Source organism: Barbus barbus (assembly GCF_936440315.1).
Source record: "Barbus barbus genome assembly, chromosome: 39".
In the NCBI taxonomy this organism is placed as follows: Eukaryota; Metazoa; Chordata; class Actinopteri; order Cypriniformes; family Cyprinidae; genus Barbus; species Barbus barbus.
In genome coordinates, this window is record NC_136717.1 from 25,449,279 (window position 1) to 25,470,151 (window position 20,873).

The 20,873-nt window shown below is 37.1% G+C and overlaps 1 protein-coding gene across 2 annotated transcripts in view; it reads right to left on the bottom strand.

Moving 5' to 3' along the window:
- LOC306858801 (cGMP-inhibited 3',5'-cyclic phosphodiesterase 3A-like) overlaps positions 1 to 20,873 on the bottom strand; it is a 98,724-nt gene that overhangs the window by 26,739 nt on the left and 51,112 nt on the right. For both annotated transcript variants that reach the window (XM_079399536.1, XM_079399535.1), the window contains exon 3: positions 7,042 to 7,305. In XM_079399536.1, the coding sequence (XP_079255662.1) occupies positions 7,042 to 7,305 (264 nt within the window). The remainder of the gene's footprint in view (positions 1 to 7,041; positions 7,306 to 20,873) is intronic.

Sequence of the window (20,873 nt, forward strand, 5' to 3'; positions counted from 1 at the left end):
AATGATAAATATTTTTAATTTTGTGTGGATTATCCCCTTTGAATTCAAAGTAATGCAATGCAGATTACAGTAGAACAGAAACTAAAGTAACTGTCAGTCAGTTTTCTCTTGCAGGTCAACTAGCGTCATGCAGAAACAATAGTTTGGAGAAAAATTTGCTGAGAAAGTTTCAGCATGTTTGTCATCTGAATAACACATCTGGTTTAATGGCACATTTAATATATTTCAAGGAAACTTCAGAACGGTCAAGCATTTGCATATCAAAGTTAAGTATATTTTTGACTATATAAAATTGCACAATGTTGCACAAAAAGTTTGCGACCTGCATTACCCTGAGAGTCAGGGCAGGGAAGAAACTCCTGACAGCAGCATGAATATTTCAGATGCAGAGCAGGGCTCCGGCTCACGTAGAGAACCACAGGGCACATCCTCTCGCCCCAACCCTAATCTCCCAACCGCCCCGAGTGCATGCCCTGGGCATTCTGGGAGACCAGCGCCGTCCCGTTACAGACAGAGGCGGTGAGCGCCGGGGTCAGAAGTCACAAATCGCATGTGTATTTTTAGCTCAGGAAAATTCTCATGCAACAATTTACAACAACAAACATGAAAACTTTTGCATCTGATATTAATTCAGCCGGAGCGGCTGTCAGCTGGAGTTGGGAGGAGCATGTTTGAGTGGATGTAGCAGGCCTTATGTCTGAGAAGGTGCTCGGGACGTGCGTCTCCTCTCCTGCCGTAGAATCTCTCTCTCTCGTTGCAGACGTACAGTGCTCAGGCGTCTGTGAGCCGAGTCTCGTCCGATCAGGGTTCTGCGCTGTCTGATCGAACCGGCTTCTCCAGCCGCTGTGACAGCTGGGAGCTTTGTTCCCTATCACAGTCTGAACTAACCTAAATGAGAGAAACTAAAAATTTTAAAATTAAGCTATTTTAGGATTATTAAGATGCATTATGCTATCATTTTCTAAAACTAAAATTCTTAATACTGTAGCAAAATGATCACAATTTTAAAACTGTATAGTCTTAAAAGTGGTATGCAAAAAAAAAAAGATATATTATTTAAACGATAAAGCAATTATACATCTTGGTAGTATTTTGTGCTGTTTTTAATTTTTTTTTATTATTATGATTATTACTAATTTAACAACATCAATTACTTCTACTGCATTAATGTGCTTAATTGCCAATCAACATTCAAATAATTAATTGCCAAGAATGATCAAGAACTTGTCTATATATTGTTATATTCCGTTAAAAAACTAAGCTATTTTAGGATTACTAAGGTGCATTATGCAATGATTTTATTAAAAAATTAAGGACATTTACCCTTCCGAACTGTTGCAAAATTATCAATTTAAAAACGGTATTGTCTTTACTAGAATGCAAAACAAAACAAACAAACAAAAAATTATATTTTATTTCAGCAATAAAGCAATTAAACACCTTGGTAGTATTTCTTATGATGTCTTTATACTGGTTTAAAAGATTATTAATCTATTATTATTATTATTAATAAAATTAATAATAAAAATCCATTAAAAATAAAATACAAATGATAAATAAATAAATACATAAAAATAAATAAATGCATCATACACATAAATAATTGCTCCTAAAAATAGGCTTTGTTTTCTTTATGTAAAACATAATTCTTTAATTTTTTTTTAACCTTTAAATTTGGGATGTAACATGACCCTTGATAGGCTTCACACGATTTACCAAATATCTGCATCAATGCTGTTTACATGCATGACACAAACATATATAGTTTAAATTGATTATCTAATACCAGTCCCGCCACCGACACATAAAATAGCCACAGAAACTCACAATCTTTCATTAAAACGATGCGTGCAATTTTTCCAGCAACCACTTTAGCATTTTTGCACAAACTAGCCTCGTACAGGGAGCTGAAATCACATCCTCAACACCAGCTCACAGCAACAGTCGTCTCAACGCTAATCATTTGTCATTTTGCAGCAAAATACCACTGATTACAGGTATAAAAAGACCCTCAAGAGATGTGAAATTGCTCATGAAATATATTAAGCAATTTTGTTGAATATTTAAAAAAAGAAAAAATATAGTGACTTTATATAGTTTACATAGTGATTTTTTTTTTGTTACACCTGCATGCTTTACTCTTATGCACTGTAGGTAAAACATTTTTTTATTTATCCACCATTTGTTTTTTAATTATCTAATTACTACAAATTTTACAAAACATATTATGCCCTTGTATTTATTTAGCTTTGATTAGATTTATACTTTATTTTACTTCTTACACTAAGCATTTATAAAATATTTACAAATATTTTAAATATTAAAAACATTTTAAATACTATCAAATATTTAAAAATATTTAAAAAATGTTCATAAATATTTTAACATTTAAATTGATATTTATACATAAAATATCTTTATAAAGGCTGAAAAACATCAAGATACACAATTATTTTTAACACCCTAGTAAAAAGTAACAAAACCTGCAGGGAATAGTCCAGGGCCTGAGAGTGCAGTGAACCGGTCAGTTCAACAACTTTCTTTTCCTATTAGCTCTCGAATAGATTAGCATTTGAACGTGTACGACAAAGGTATGCTCTCGCTCAAAATCCTAAAGTAGGAAAATACCGAAGGAATCTGCCTTTAAATCTTAATAGTACTTTCTAAGGCGGAGAGATCATGCATGTATAATGCGTTAAAGGTTTCTGACCTACGGTAACCGTGTTGCATGTTTACCGGCTCTAGAAATGTAACACCTTAGGAAAAATGCTTTTCTTTGCCGAGTTAAAATATACAGGAAAAGTGATTTGGGATTTATGAGAAAAAGCCCCGTTTCCTGCACCGCTGCCAAACTGGACACCCAGATAGGCCACAACTATTTGACCTTCTATGAAAATCGTGTCACCATCAGTTGCGTTTCGTGCCGTTTTTATTCTGATATTGACACAGCTGTAGCTCTGACAGATAAAACGCTGCTTAAAGAACCAGACTCGCTCGTGTTTTTCTTCATACTGCCAAAATATCACATTATATACACTGTGGAAAAATAATAAGGCCGGCGCTCTGAATTCTGTTCAGTATCAGAGCGTAGTGAGGTGTGACCTACATATGGACCAGGTGTAATGAATGGGCTTTAATAAACATCTCTTAACGTTGTTTGCTGAGCACTGCAGCATGGGAAAAGCGCTGGAGAGACGGATAGTGACTTTTGCCTCACCTACTCTTTAAGTGCCGGCATGCATTTTTAACTGCAGTGCTGGTGAAACATTAAAAGGCTTCTGTGAGAATGTGCGTCATTGTCTGCTACATTAGAGACCTGCCATGCTGGCGTGAATGAGGAAGGAACGTGTGTGTGCGTGTGTGTGTGTGTGTGATGAAAAATACAGAGCATTGGCCGTAAACCATTAAACACAATGGAGTCTTTTTCTTTTGTCTCAAAGTCTTTGCCGGTTCCACCAAGAAAACGGCGAGCCATTCATGAATTGCTGCAACAATGCTAAGAAATAATGTAAAAACACCCTAACCGGTGAAAAACCATTAATTTTCACAAACGAAAGCCTAATTGATCCGTCGCTAATCTCCGCTCCCTGCAGAACAAGCTTTACAGAACGTCCCATAGGTATGAACGACATGATTTTCAGTAAAATGAACTCATAAATAGACTGAATATTATTCATACATGGGCTAGAGTTAATTGTGGCATGTTCAAGCATTTTATGTCATTTATCTTTAAAGAAATGTATAGATTACTGTTCAGTACGGTTCTACTGTACTAAACGTTTTACTGTACTTTTGAATAATTTCTCAATGGAATTCGATAAAAAAAAAAAAAAAAAAAAAAAAACTATCCAAACACACAGACTTCCAGACAACTCCATTATAAAAGTGCAAAAGCTTGTCTGATAATATATTGCAAAAAAAAAAAAAAAAAAAATTCAAAATGGTAAATAAAGATTGCAGTATGTTTTTCAAGAAAACACTATTTCAGTCTTTCTACTTCAGAATTTCGTGATTTATTCAAAGTGTTACTTGCTACTTGTAATTAGTATTTGTAATAAAATTCCCTAGTCATTTGAAAATGTTATTTACAAAAATGCATGTTATAGATCTTATTGTGAACACCTCTTTGTAAATGTTTAATTTAAAAAAAAAAGTTGTGACCTCATATCTTTTCATCTAAATGTCATAACCAGATCTTCTGGTGAAAACGGCATGCTTCTCTCGACACACATATGCAGGCTTCTCCAATAATTAAGTCCGCTTAAACTTCACCCACGCAAGCTCAAGTGAGTGCCACGCCCACATCTCAACATCCAATCAACAACCGATGCATAGAACCAATTTCCGTCCACATTTTCTGCTTTAAAAAATCTGGAAATGCAAAAAGTGGGCAGGGCCACAACAGCTGCAAAGCTCAGTCATGTTTTTTTAAGGTGGGGCTTAGCAAAGGGCCAATTGCCAATCAAATCCCGGTACCTGAGAGGGTGTGGCCTTACCTATGGGATGTTCACCCTCTCTCCTTTCTCTGGTGACTGTTCTCACATCACAACATCCAATCAACAACAGCTGCATAGAAGCAAGTTCTGCCTACATTTTTCTTTTTACATAATCCATTAATCTTATGTGTGCCATAATACGGAGGAAAGAATCTGTTGCTTCTTAAAAAAATCTCTATGAAATTAAAGAATGGAAATGGAAAAAGTGGGCAGAGCTGCAACAGCTGCAAAGGTCAGTCAGGTTTTTAAGGCAGGGCTTAGCGAAGGGCTAATAACCAATCAAATCCTGCTACCTGAGAGGGTGTGGCCTTACCTACAGAACATCCAGCCTCTGTCCTTTCTCTGACATGTCCTCTCACATCTCAACATCCAATCAACAACTAACCAGAACCAAGTCCCGCCCGTGGTTTTCTGTGTCATTAATTAATTAAGCTCATATGTTTATCACAATTTGGAATAAAGAATCTTTTGCTACTTAAAGTAGAAAATAGAAACAGGTGCAAAGATTAGATTGGTCAGTCATATTTTAAGGCTACATGTTTTTAGCAACATAAAAGTCACACCTAAATATTTCTCTTTCACAATAATTTGTTAAAATCGAATGTTTGTCACAATACAGATTCTTTGCTACTTAAAAAAAAACTATGAACAAAATGTATGGAAATGGAATAAAGTGGGTGGGGCTGCAACAGCTGGAAAGATCAGTCATATTTTTAAGGCGGGGCTTAGCGAAGGGCTAATTACCAATCAAATCCTGCTACCTGAGAGGGTGTGGCCTTATCTTAGGGATGGCCAGCCTCTCTCCTATCTCTGGTGCCTTCTCTCACATCTCAACATCCAATCAACAACAGCTGCATAGAACCAAGTCCCGCCCACATTTTTTACGTCATTAATTCATTCAACTCATATGTATGTCACAATATAGCAGAAAGAATCTGTTGCTACCTAAAAAAAACGTCTGGAAACTAAAAGAAGTGGCTGAGGCCACAACAGCTGCATAGATCAGATTAGCCAGTCATATTTTAAGGCGGGCCTTAGCAACAATTAAAAACTGAAGCATAGAAATACAGAGTTCTGGCATGAAACTCTAGATGGCGCAGTCCTATAGGTCTAACTCAATCTGACCTAATGACATCATTATCACATGGCACAGCTGATTGGTTCTCACCGGTATCGGTAGCCAATGAGCTCGCTGCTCACCATTCAAATATATGACTAGTGCTTGCTGTAGCAATTTGTAGTGTGGTTCAGAAACCCTTCACCTTCCCCAGCTCCACCTGTATAGATCTGCTACGAGGTGATACATGTATGTTATATTTGCAGCAGCATTATTTCTTACATGCTCACAGCAGCATGTTGTGGATGTATTTCAGCAGCAGCAGCAGTGTAGCAGATCTATTCCGACAAGACCAAATACATTAACACTGTCGTGTACATTACCATGTCAATCCCTCCAAGAGTTGTTATGACAGAACTAAATCCTGTCTTTATCCTTTTTATCCTATGAACGAAATGAATGGAAATTGAAAAGGTGGGCGGGGCTGCAACAGCTGCAAATGTCAGTCATATTTTTAAGGCGGGGCTTAGTGAAGGGCCAATTACCAATCAAATTCTGCTACCTGAGAGGGTGTGGCCTTACCTACAGGACATCCAGCCTCTCTCCTTTCTCTGGCATGTCCTCTCACACCTCAACATCTAATCAACAACTAACCAGAACCAAATCCTGCCCACAGTCATTAATTTATTAAAGTCATATGTACGTCATAAATTGGAATAAAGAATCTTTTGCTACTTAAAAAAGTAGAAAATAGAAATGCAAAAAAGTGGGTGATGCCGCAACAGCTGCAAAGATTAGATTGGTCATTCATATTTGTGACCCTGGAGCACAAAACCAGTCTTAAGTCGCTGGGGTATATTTGTAGCAATAGCCAAAATAACATTGTATGAGTCAAAATTATTGATTTTCTTCATTAGGATATTAAGTAAAGATCATGTTCCATGAAGATATTTCGTAAATTTCCTACGGTAAATATATCAAAACTTAATTTTTGATTAGTAATATGCATTGCTAAGAACTTCATTTGGACAACTTTAAAGGCGATTTTCTCAATATTTAGATTTTTTTGCACCTTCAGATTCCAGATTTTCAAATAGATGTATCTCGGCAAATATTGTCCTATCCTAATAAACCATACATCAATGGAAAGCTTATTTATTCAGATTTCAGTTAATGTATAAATCAGTTGACCCAAAAATTGACCCTTATGTGGTCCAGGGTCCATATTAAGACGGGGCTTAGCAACAACCAATCTGACAGATAGAATCAAGTCGCACCTAAATCTTTTTCTTTCATGATAATTTGTTCAAATAGAATGTTTGTCACAACACAGATTCCTCGCTACTTAAAAAAACCCCAAAATGAATGGAAATGGAAAAAGTGGGTGGGGCTACAACAGCTGCAAAGGCCAGTCATATTTCTAAGGCGGGGCTTAGCGAAGGGACAATTGCCAATCAAATCCTGCTAACTGAAAGGGTGTGGCCTTACCTTCGGGATGGCCAACCTCTCTCCTTTCTCCGGCACCTCCTCCGAGTCGGAGCAGGCATGTCCTTCACTGAAGGCCAGCAGGGGGCTCAAGCGTGGCCGGTGGTGCAGCGGCTGGAAGGTGAACTGGGTGCTGAGCAGGTTGCTGACGGCCCGCAGGGTGCTGCAGGTGTTCGGCGGGAGGGAGGGGTCAGCCAGCAGATCTGAGATCAGTCCGTGGGCCTCGCCCATCACCGCGATGTCCACCGTCACGCTGGTGCCCGAAGACTGGATGAGAGAGACAGGAAGTGGGCGTAAGGCAGAGGTAGAGTTAAACGCACAGGTAGTGAGAGTGGAAGAGACAAAGGGGGAAAGAGAAAAAGCAACGTTAGCTCATCTGCACCTCAGCGGTGACGCGATGCAGGGCTGACGTAATGGCACACTGACGCAGAGAGTGACGCCGCACTGCTACACACGGGGGAACGAGAGACACACAGAGAACGAGAGAGAGAGAGAGATTTCGAGGGCAAGAGAGAAGGAGGTCATAAGAAGTACAGAAAGAGGACACATTTATAACACGTCTCACACTCGGCCTTTCCTCACTAGCCCTCAAAAACAGCCACGGGATACAGTACTCACACACACGCATGATGAAGAAAGAGAGAGAGAGAGAATCAAAAGCAGATGAAGGACTGACACATACAGAGAATAACTAATGGAGGAAGGAGAAACTGACTTGCATTAGGCCGGATGGCTGCTAGTATTGGGCCGTGCGGACGTTCATTGTTTGAGAAAGAGAGAAAGAGAGAGAGATCTTCAAAACTCAGAGCATCTTCACGACAGGCAGCATCTGCTGGGGCATATGTTCAGATGCCAACAGAACGTGCTTCATTTTCAAAGATCCCCAAAAGCCCTCAACTACAAAGTGTGTCATTTCTGCACTCCTAAAGTCATCAAATGGAATTGCAAAAATATATTTATTTTTAAGAGTTTGGGGTTAATTTCTCTTGGCCAAAGTAGCAAAAGACAAAGCCTCTGCATTTAAGCCAATCAATCAGTCAGGACTACCGACCGAATGTCACGTAATTAACATTCATGAGCAAAATCGCTACGGTTTGTTCCTATGACTCTTGTTTGATATGTACATATACAAAAACAATTGCTGGAAACTAAGCTGCAAAAATGGCTCATTCAGAAATACTCATGATACAATTAAATTAACATTTGACCACCCACATTTACATATTAATGTCTATTAAAAAAAAAAAATACATAAATTATTAAATAAGTAAAATAAATAATAATATATAAAATTTAAATATGTTATTTTAAAATTTATATTAAATTATATTCTTTAATATACATTTAAAAATAACACGCATATAATACAAATATTATAGTATAATAAGTACAAAGTATAATAATAAAAATAACAAATAATAAAAAAAAAATCAGTGCATTGCAAGCGAACACCACAAGATATGTATTAAAAGTATTGGGCTTTTAATTTTTGTTCATTGTTTTTTTTTTTTCCATATTTTTCACAATAAATCTGTGACATTGTTTTTATAATAAATTAAAATATTTAAAAAGACAGCCTGAATGAAGATAATCTGCTCTGTCTTCATCAGCACCTTCTGTGAAATCTCATAAAGCTTGTACAAGACATGCATGAACCAAACAGGAAACAGAGATGCAGGATATTGACAGTAGACGCGTGTGTTTGTTTACATTTTTTCCCTCCATCAGAAACTCCTTGATTCGTTCTGTCAGCTCATGTGCCGTTGACAGCGTGGTGCACATCTCTGACAAATGAGTGGTGGCTATGACAATAAGGTCATGTCAGCGGGTTGGGTTTCTACTCGCTCTATGTTTGTGTATTAATCACACACACACACACACACACACACACACACACACACACACACACGTATTAAGTGCTCGGTCTGATATTACTGTATTGGATTTTCTCTGTCACTGACCCCTGCAAAAGAACTACCCTTGTTGAATAATGCAAAATCCTTCACTTGGATTATATAAAAGAAATATTAGATAGAGCTGCATTAAAACAGATCACGGAGGCTAGATTAGACTAATAATTCAAACCTCGGTACATGCGAAAAAAAGGATAATTACTGGTGTCACATCAAAGAAAAGGAATACAAATGAGTACTTTTGCATTTCCAATCTGAGTGATTTGAATGATTAAACTTATGTGATCATTTTGGGCTTGTAGCTACAGCAAAATTACACAGATTGCAGTCTATCAAGACCAAATTGGTGTGCTTGGCATACAGTAATCATATCTAAAGTCCTGAAACATCTAGTTACGTTTATCATTCTATAAAACACATAACAGCATCAGACAAAAACTGCAGTTGCAGATAAACGCTTAAACACAATGACTACATTCATAATGCGATTTAAGCAGCACTGAGATTAATTTGCAGCTCATGTAAACAGAATTTTGTGATTATGTTATTATGATTATGCAGCAATCATAATCACAGTAAAATGTTGCGTATTGCAGTTTTATACACTTTAATGTCCACTCTGATGAAAACACGTTTGTGCTATAGACAGATGATGCATTATGCAAATGCATGGGTTTGGAAACACTGAATGAACAGAAAACAATATTTCTAGTGAGCTCAGGGATTATTATTATTTATTTATTTTTGCGCACTTGAAGCAGGTTCTGAATTTGAGGCAGGTCAACGATAACAGCAGCAGAAAACATTGCATTTGAATTTATATTTTATAATATGTTATAAATAACCATGAGAAATTATTGGCAATAATCAGACTATTAGTGTGCAATTAATTTGACTTTAAAGGAATAGTTCAACCAAAAATGAAAATTTGCTGATAATGTCCTTACCCTAAGGCCATCCAAGATGTAGATGAGTTTGTTTCTTTATCAGATTTAGAGAAATGTGTCATTCTATCACTTGCTCACCAATGGATCCTCTGCAGTGAATGGGTGCCGTCAGAATGAGAGTTGATAAAAACATCAAAAACATCATCTGATAAAAACATCACAATAATCCACAAGTAATCCACACCACTCCACTCCATCAATTAACATCTTGTGAAGTCAAAAGCTGCATGTTTGTAAGAAACAAATCCATCATGACGTTTTTAACTTCACACCATTGCTCCCAGCTAATATACATTGAGTCCATAATCCATAATAACGGTCCTCCAGTGAAAAAAAGTCCATCTCCTGTTGTCTCTCACATCAAACTACATACGTTTATAATTATTTTGAACTGTTTTGGCTTGGAAACGGTGCTGGATCTGTGCAGATTTCTCTCCTGATTCAGATGAGACAACTTTTTCTCTGGAGAAAGAGACATTATGGATTATAAAAAATATCTTTATGATGCATTTGTTTTTTACAAACACGCAGCTTCTGTCTTCACAAGATGGACTGGAGTGGTGTGGATTATTGTGATGTTTTTAATCAGCTGTTTGGACTCATTCTGACGGCACCCATTCACTGCAGAGGATCCATTGGTGAGCAAGAAATGTAATGCTACATTTCTCCAAATCTGATGAAGAAAAACTCATCTACATCTTGTATGACCTGAGGGTGAGTACATTTTCAGCAGATTTTCATTTAAAAAAAAAAAAAAGTTGTGACGTATTGTCAAGTATGGTGACCCATACTCGAAATTGGTGCTCTGCGTTTAACCCATCCAAGTGCGCACACACACAGCAGTGAGTAGTGAACAAATGCGCACACACACACACACACACACCCACACACACACACCGTGAACACACACCCGGCGCCCGGGGAGCAATTGGGGGTTCGGTGCCTTGCTCAAGGGCACCTCAGTCGTGGTATTGAGGGTGGAGAGAGCGCTGGACATTCACTCCCCCCACCTACAATTCCTGCCGGCCGGGGACTCGAACCCGCAACCTTTCGATTACGAGTCCGACTCTCTAACCATTAGGCCACAACTTCCCCTTTTTGGGTGAACTATTCCTTTAGAATGAAAGCAAGCATCACAGAGATTGGCGTGTGGCATTGGTGTGAGATCATATCCAAGAGGTGTTGCTCAAGCTCCCTCTGACTAAATAAACCTTCAGTGAGGTGCAGTAATTAGCCGCTGCGCTCAGGGCAAAGTAATAGCATGGCTGGAATGACAAACTCAAACACACACAGGGAGTTAGAGTGTGACCCAAAAAAAAAGCTTTCCAGGACTCCTCTGACATCCTTCATCCTGCCGTGAGTCACTACAGCGAGAACATGTGGAGGATGTATGCGCAGCGTCACGCTACATATCTCAGAGCTAGCCGCTGTCAGATGCCAAAAAACTGCGTAAGAGAGACTCGGATCGAGAGTTTCCGCGAAACGTTGGAGTTGTAAAACTATGTAAACACAGAAAGTGTCACATGTCTGCCGATGTGCATATTTGGAAAAAGAATGGCTGCTGGGTTTAGCTTTAACTGTCGGAAACAGGCTGGCTCATCGCTTCATCAGTGGCACAGGTCAGGGGTTATGAGCATGGTGAAATATTAATTGAGAGCTGCATGTGTTTGAGGAGGAGAGCGCTGTGACCTCAGCATCTCTGCTCTCACCTCCCGCAGTGGCAGGTCACGACCTCACGACCCACGGCAGGGGGCCTGCTAGTGACTCTTGTGGGAAAATAGCAGTGCTTTCTCAGATTCATTTTTTGTTTGTGTAGGTGAGTCTCGCAAAACCATGTTCAGGTCACATTTATCCCAAAATCAAAAGATTTTCATTATGGGGGACGGGAAATATTCAATAAGTTACAATTAAAAAATTTATCAAATTAAATATAATGTTAATGTGAATGTGAATATGTGTATGTGTACACACACACACACACACACATATGGTAGCTGACAAATAAAAATTGGACTGTGTCCTATGGTGTGACAGCAAAAGTATATATATATATATATAAACAGTACATATGGTCATATTTATAAGATCAAATGTGCTTGAATTGTCACGACAGTGTGACTAAAAAGTTGTGTATATTTTAAATGTGGGGTGAAATGTGACCTGTGCATATTCCTGAAATGAGACAGAAATCTGTCCTTCCATCTGTGGAGAGACTGAGAAACACTTCCTCTGCTCTCTGTGTTACTCAGGTCTTCCACTAGGGTCACACGCAGACTGCCGGGAAGCCAAAAAGGCCGATTAAATATAGAAGGCACGGAGAGTGAGTTTAAGTGGACTGAGACAACATCGCTCCTTTCGTGGGAGTCTTTCAGCTCCTTCCTTTCATTACATTTTTCCCCCTCTCTCCTCCCGTCTCAATCATAATCAAAACAGCGTCCGCAGCAACCAACATCAAGAGACGTGAGTCACCGGCAAGCTTGTCAAACAAGAGAATGTTCTGTGCAAACAATGGGCCGTAAAATCAAACTTGGGCTCTCTTAAACTTTAGCACGTGTGTGTTTGTGTTTTACCGCCGACTAAAACAAGAGAGGTGTTTATGGGAAATTTGCTCAAGCACTTTGGCTTGGAGTGCGGCTGACAGATCCCAGAGAGGTCGGGCTTAAAAAAAAACACATTATCTCACTCTTCAGTGCAACCTTTACGACATCCTGTGATAGCCAAATCTGCCCATTACCTGCCTGAAATGGACTCTCTCCACAGCTAATGTCCTCGGATTAGTGTGATTGTGTCTCTGTGTGTGTGCGCGCATAGGTGATATCAACAACACATCCAGGGAACAAAACGGGGGTTGCTGCTGGAAACCGTATCGATCCGAGCAGGTTGATCAGGGCCTTTGTGAACAGTGGTACAGGACAGCCGGGAGGGAAAAGACGTCTAATAGCTTCTCATTGATCACAGGGCTTACAATAGACACAGAGAGATGCTGAGTCATGTTATTCTCCGTGCATATGCATTCAAAACACATCGGCCAATGGGATGCAAATGTGCATGAAAGCAAAAGCGAGGGCTTTGATGCACTGCATTGGCAGGCACGTGTTTCTACACTCGGATCTTCAGAGGAACACGCACATGGGCCGGCGTCATGCGGAGCCGCTGCGCAGATGCCAAGGTGCAGTGAGGCGTGAAAGAGGAAGAACCCTTTACGAGATGTTTCCCTTACTATGACTTAAATGCCACACCAGGACCGACCCGTCAGAATACTGCATAAATTAATGCTTTCTGTAATTTGCTCAAAAACTACAATCTGACACTGATGCGCTGCTTGTATCCAAAACGATTTATAGTATGTGTGTGTATATATAATATAATATAATATATATATTTTTTTCCATTCCAAACTAAAAGGGAAATCAAACATTTAGCATAAAAAGCCTGTTTTTAGGACAATTGAGCATTTTTGCAAAAAAACTTAACAAAAATAAAATAAGTGCATTACTGCAATGCAAAATTACATGAATATATATACGGTGTGTGTGTGTGTGTGTATATATATATATATATATATATATACACACATACATATACATACACACAGTGCCCTCCATAAGTATTGGAACAGTAACAAAATTGCTCTGTTAGCTGTGGAGTCAAGACATTTGCAAATATGATTAAAAGATGAATATGAGACAAAACTACAGAATGTCACGTTTTATTATTAGCCGTTTCAACACATACATGTTTTACCAAATAAAAAGAACAGCACTTTTAGAGTTCATTCCACTCATTGATGTGAGCATAAGTATTGGGACAGTTGAACATAAGGCAGATATAAAAGATTAAAAGCTATTATTTAGTTGCAGATCCCTTGCACACAATCACAGCAGTGAGTCTGTGACCCATAGACATCACCAGACTCTTGGTCTCATCCTTTGAAATGCTTTTCCCAGCCTTTAATGCAGTCAATCCCAATTGTTGCTTGTTTTGGGGAGTTTCTGCCTTTATTCTCCTCTTCAGCTGGTGAAATCCATGTTCAGTCTGATTTAAATCTGGAGATTGACTTGGGCAATCTAAGACTTTCCATTTGTTTGCCCTTATAAATTCCTTGACTGAACTGGCAGGGTGTTTTGGGTCATTGTCCTGATGCAATATGAAGCACTTCCCAATGAATCTGGAGGCATTTTCTTGAATATTGGTAGTTAAGATGGTTTTGTACCCTTCCAAATTCATTCTGCTACTGTCATCATGCATCAAGTCATCAGTAAAGTTGAGAGGGCCTGTTCCAGAGACAGCCATGCATGGCTGCATGGTCATTGGTGTTTGGTGATGAGTTTTTGGCTCAAGGTCTGCATATAAAGTCACACCAGAAGTGTTCAGCTGGGATCAGGACTTGGCTTTCTGCAGACCAGTCAAGTTCTTCCACACTGACTCAATCAATCATGTCTTTTTGAACCGTGTCTTATACACAGAGACTGTCATGTTAGAATCGAAAAGGGTTCTGTCCAAACTGTTGCTATAAAATTAGAAGCACACAATTCCCTAGAATATCATTATATGCTTTAATCATTTCTATGAGTACAAATCTTAATGTTAAAGTAGTCAAACATGTTCATTAGAAGGGGGTGACCCAATACTTTTGGCAATATAGTGTGTGTATACAGTGTTGGGGGTAAGGCATTACAAGTAACGCGAGTTACGTAATAATATTACTTTTTTCAAGTAACTAGTAAAGTAACGCATTACTTTTTACTTTTTACTTTTTCAAAAAAGTACCGCCAGTTACTTTTTCCCCATTTATTGACTGACAGTGCGCTGTGTGAGCATGCTGTTACTATAGATCTAAACGTGAATGTGCATGAATTCATCCCACTCGCAAAAAACAGATTTAGTATTCATCAAAATGAATTAAAACAGTCAAATGCAAACTCAGAATATGACGCAAACTGCAATAATTAAATGTGTTAAACAACACAAATGTATCTAATCCCATTTTATTAACCAATGTCTTTGCTGCTGACCTTTGATGATCCAGTTCAACCATACTAATAAGCAAAAATGACTTTAGATAAACTAACAATTGTGCTTCATTGTTTTTTTATTGCCGAAGAGTGTTAAACCTTCTTATCCTGAGTTTTACTTTACAGACGTGAATTTACTTTTCCTTCACAAGATACAGGGCTTTTACATTTGTATTAATGTAATTTCTTGCATTAAAAACAATCAAGCCCTGCTCATATTTAAAAAGTAACGCAAAAGTAACGCAACGCATTACTTTCCATAAAAAGTAGCTAGGTAACGTAATTAGTTACTTTTTTAGGGAGTAACGCAATACTGTAACGCATTACTTTTAAAAGTAACTTTCCCCAACACTGTGTGTATGTGTATGTGTGTGTATATATATAGATGAGAGCACAGATGAGAGCAAGGAGAGCAGCGATAACCCACCAGGGTAAACAGAACAGAACCAACAAAAGTATTGCAGATTTGATAAAAAGTTCAGTAATTTTAGGTATACATTTTTGAATTTGTCTGATTCAAAAGAGAATCAGAAGGCTGGATCCTGACTGACAGAGGAGGAGATGGGGATGGAGGAGGGTAATTTGCCATAGAGCAATGCGAAAACTGCTCATAATACTGACGACCTTATATATGGATGCTTAGATAGGCGTCATATTCCTATAGGTAGATGGAGATCAGCTGAGAGTCAGCTGACGCAAGCTTGACTAACGTGACCTGCCAGAACTAACGCTACGCTCGTTATATATATATATATATATATATATATATATATATATATATATATATATATATATATATATATATATATATATATATATATATATATGCCATTATGTGCTCAATTAATTAATTTAATCATATTAAAAATATTTATTAGAATTTTTGGGGTGTAATATATGTTTAAATGTCATGCAAATAATGCTAAAACAATCAAATATATACACACTGCTTAAAAGTTTGGGGTTGGAAAGATTTTTAAATGTTTTTGAAAGAAGTCTCTTCTGCTCAGCAAGTTTGCATTTATTTGATTAACAACAGTAAAAATATTATTACAATTTAAAATAGCTGTTTTCTATTGTAAAATGTAATTTGTGACCCTGGAGCACTGGGTCTTAAGTCGCTGGGGTATATTTGTAGCAATAGCCAAAAATACATTGTATGGGTCAAAATTATTGATTATTATTTTATGCCAAAATTCTAGGTTATTACGAGGTTATTAAGTAAAGATCATGTTCCATGAAGATATTTTGTAAATTTCTTACCATAAATATATCAAAACTTAATTTTTGATCAGTAATATGCATTGCTAAGAACTTCATTTGGACAACGATTTTCTCAATATTTAGATTTTTTTGCACCCTCAGATTCCTCAGATTTTTTTGCACCTTCAGAATAGTTGTATCTCAGCCAAATATTGTCATATCATAACAAACCATACATCAATGGAAAGCTTATTATTCAGATGATGTATAAATCTCAATTACACTTAAAGAAAAAAAAATAAAGTGTAAAAAAAGGGTAAATCGAGTTACACTTAAAGAAAAAATTATACTTAAGACCCGTTTTGTGGTCCAGGGTCACATTTATTCCTGAGATGCAAAGCTGTATTTTCAGCATCATTACTCCAGTGTTCAGTGTCACGTGATCCTTCAGAAATCATTCTAATATACTGATTTGCTGCTCAAGAAAAAATATTATCATCAATGTTTAAAACCGTTATGCTGCTTCATAATTTCTTTGAAACCATAATGCAATTTGTTCTATAAAAACAGAATTGATTTGAAAAAAAAAAAAAATTTTTGTAACAATTGTCTTTACTGTCAGTTTTGGACAATTTAATGCATCCTTGCTGAATAAAACTACTACTTTCAGCAACAACAAGAAATTGTTCGAACAGTAGTGTACATAAATAGAAATAAACATGTACACAATAAAGGACACAAAAGCACACACAAAAACAAGCCTTGTGCGATTTGAATGCTCAACCAACCCAGTATTGATATTGCAACCTTGGCTGGTGGAAGGTATTCATGTTTCTGCATGAGAATGAGTTTTTAAGCATGCAAAATGACTCAAAACAAGCGTGACAAACTGTCATAGCACTTCAGCGCTGCTCTGATTGTGTATCGCCATTGCTCTGCGCCCCTTGACTGCAGTTTTAACAGCCAACGTGTCACAACAGCATCATAAAAATTACAGCAGGACTAAATTGTGAATGAACTGAGCTGCCTGAGGTCCTCACAACACAAGAATGTTAATGGCTGTTTGTGGAAAGAGCAGTGTTTTAAAGGCTTCGTTCTTCACTTCATAATTCTGAAGTGGCTGAAGGAGTCAGTAATTAATTTATGTCACATCGCTTTGATTTGAAGTGATTTTCACCCTCTATCTAGACTACAAACCATGTCAACATTGTGCGCTGTTGAGAAAAAAAGATGGTTTTTATAGGTGGGTTACTTGAGGTTTTGTGGCGTCCCACAAATTCAGTGACGTCTGACTGTGCTGATGCTGGATGCAGACGTCTTTATTCCTGATTCAAACTAATCATCTGAATCCAATGAGCATCCAGCTTCGAATCTAAATATACTTGATCTTGTTCCATTTTTTCTCTGTGCAAAATGTTAACCATCATTTTCATCATCGTAAGGCACACGGGCCGTTGCGTCAGGCGAGTTGGCTGGGAAGGACCGAGACACGGATAAATCCGTAAGAGGACTAGTGATTTACAGCACCTCTGAGAGTCCCTGACATACCACAAATCTCCTTTTCCACAAAAACACACGACGTGATTCACAGGAAATACTGTATGACAGAGAAATCCTTCCACTTGATGCCTTGGAAAACCTGTCTGCTGGATCCCTGTGGATCGCTTTGCTTATTGGATTGTGTGTGAGTGAGATCTGAACAGCATTATTATCATTAACCAAAACTAATACCATTAAAAATAATAATAAATAAAATGAACTGAAATAAAATAAAATTATATATATTTTTTTTTTTGCAGCTAGTTGTGAAGTAACAAATTTCATTTTCATTTTAGCTAAAATTAAAACTAAGACTAAAGACTAAAACTTAAAATGATAAAAATGTCAAAAACACAAAAACAAACTCTGAAATTAATATGAAAAACAAGTGTAAAGAAAAAATTAAAAGTAAAATATAAAAAGCTTACATTTATTTCAGCTATTTGCCAATGTTTTTTTTTTGTTAGTTTAAGTACTAAATTTACCAAAACTAAAACTTACTAAAAACTACATTAAAAAAAAAAAATACAAATGAAAAAAACAACAAAATACTAAAACTAAAGATAAATGATACTAAAATAACACTGTATCTTAGTCTATCTTATTTACATAATACAATGCACAAATTTCCAGATTATGTAATTAGTTTTCATTTTATGTGCAACTATTAACACAGTGGAGTAACAGTTAAAACTGTTTAAATTATCAAAAAAAAAAAGTACAAAAATTTAAATAAATTAAAATTATAAAGAAACATGTGTAAGCACAATGTATATTTGCCTAATTCATTTCAAGCATCTTCACAAACCCCAAAAGGCTTTTAAGCTCCAGCAAAAACATTTCAGTAAAGTGCATTCAATCTAGTCTCATGCACAAATGAATATTAGCAACAATGAAAAGAATACGGCGTATCTCCCACCTGCTGGCTGTGATACGGGCAGAGCGGCCCGGCGGTGGCACGCCTCTTCCTCATGATGCCACCGTCACTCACAGATCAGTCCGTCTGCCTGCTGGAGCGGTGAGAGAGACTGTGTGTGTGTGTGTGTGTGTGTGTGTGTGAGAGAGAGAGTGTGTGTGTGAAGTCCACAGCTCACGCTTGCTCCGCTGCTGTCAGATACTGTAGGTGCTCCACACGCCACAGGAAGCATTTACATTGAAAATAGCCTGTTGCTAAGTGACAGCCGGGCAAAGAGCGTTACCTCAGGGCCCACACAATAAATAGTTGTTTGGACTAAATTGGTCAACAAAAATGCCTTTCCACTCCTTCACAGTTTTTTTATGACACTTGATAGTTTCTCTGAAGGGACGTTAAAGCTGAGTGAATTTGCAGTGCCAAAGTAACCGTCATTTAGTTTCAAAGAGTTAGAGATTTCCAGCAGTGACTACTGATGATGAACGGGTCCAGCACTGGATGTGATAAAACTGACAAAAGTTTATGTTTATGCAAATGAGCAGTGATGTAATGTGACAGCTACCAATGGGATGCAAACTAAACAGCACAGAAACCTGTACTGATCATATTTCACCCCAATATAAAACAATAATAATCATGCAAAAAATTAGTATATATTTCTATTATAGTATTTATACATTATGGTACCATTTTAAATGACCACTTTGTGTTTTAAATCTATATAATATACAGTAATTTATTACTTTATTTCTTCAAACCATTTATAAGATCTTTTAATATAATATAATAATATATTATATAAAATTCCATGCAAAATATCATTTCTTATTTCTTTTCACCCCAAATTATGAATATATTCAAATTTGATATATACCCGTTTTACACAAATTAAAATTAATAATGTATTACTGTTATGCACAAAATAATAAAATGTATTATTAAAAGTATTTATACATTATGGTACCATTTTTGTACTCTAATTCTTTAACTCTCTTATATTATTATTATTTAATTATTTATACATTACATTTCCTTGATTTTATTTGGGGCAAAATATAAATGTGAATGTTTTTTAGTTAGAAAAGTTTATGTAAAAGAGCAGTGACGTGGAGGCTGCTAATGAGAGTGACGGTAATTGAACACAAACACCAACAATACAGCCACACGGGGACGCAGTGCACCCTGGGAAGGGTGAGAGGAACAGACGGGTCTCCTGAGGTGCACACACTGGCTCTCCGTCACTACAAGGGTCACAGGTTCAGCCGTCAGCCGTGTTTGCACTACTGCACACCTTTATCAGCCTCGGGATCCTGGAGATGGCTGCTTTCCACCGATCAATGAGAGGAAATCAGGCAGAAATCATGCACACCATTGGCTGCACTTTGAAAGATGGTGGGTGAACGAGAACTTTGAAGTGATAATCAGTCTTTCATGCAGCAAATACGATCCAGAGACAAGAGAAAACCAAGTCCCCTAATTGACTAATGATAAAACAACTGGGTAATTAGAAAAGAGAGCGAGCTCTGGTAGCTCTCACACACACACAAATAATGTCTGTGTATCATGTGTCTCTGAATATGGCTATGAAGCAGAAAGTGCAGCATCGATCCTCAGCGGGAGGATATTGTTCTGATAAGAAGGCTTAGACACTGAACACACACACACACACACACACACACACACAATTCATTTTCCTGAAATGCAGACATAATCTAGTTATGCAAGCTTGATCATTGTGCAACAAAATGTGCACATATTGCACTGACAGAATTGTCATGAGACGCTATAGCTGATATTAACAAACTCTCTGCTTCTATAGTCAGTTTTCACTTTAAGGTCGAGTACTGTCACAGCAGAAAACAGTTTGAAGAAAACTGTATTAAGCGTGTTAAAGGTAGTCAGTTTCACGCCGCATAAAACATCTAATAATATAAATAAAATATGAATAATTTAGAGTATATTCAAATTGAATATGTTGATTGAGATATATACACACACATACACACACACACAAATATTAATTATATAAATTAAAAAAAACGAGACCGTATTGTGTAAGTTTTCAGCTTTTAGGAGCCTACTGCACATACATACAAGAATAAAACAATATAAATGTAAATAATTTTATTAACATGAAATAATTCCAATTTATGTGTCTTCGGAACATTTTTGGAATACAAAAAATACATAAAGTCCGAATACAATGTTGTTTTTCATTGACCACAGTGTTGTTTTAGTATCATCGAGATTAATAAAATAGTTTTTATTAATATTTTGAATGAGTAAATTTTTTTTATATTTTCAT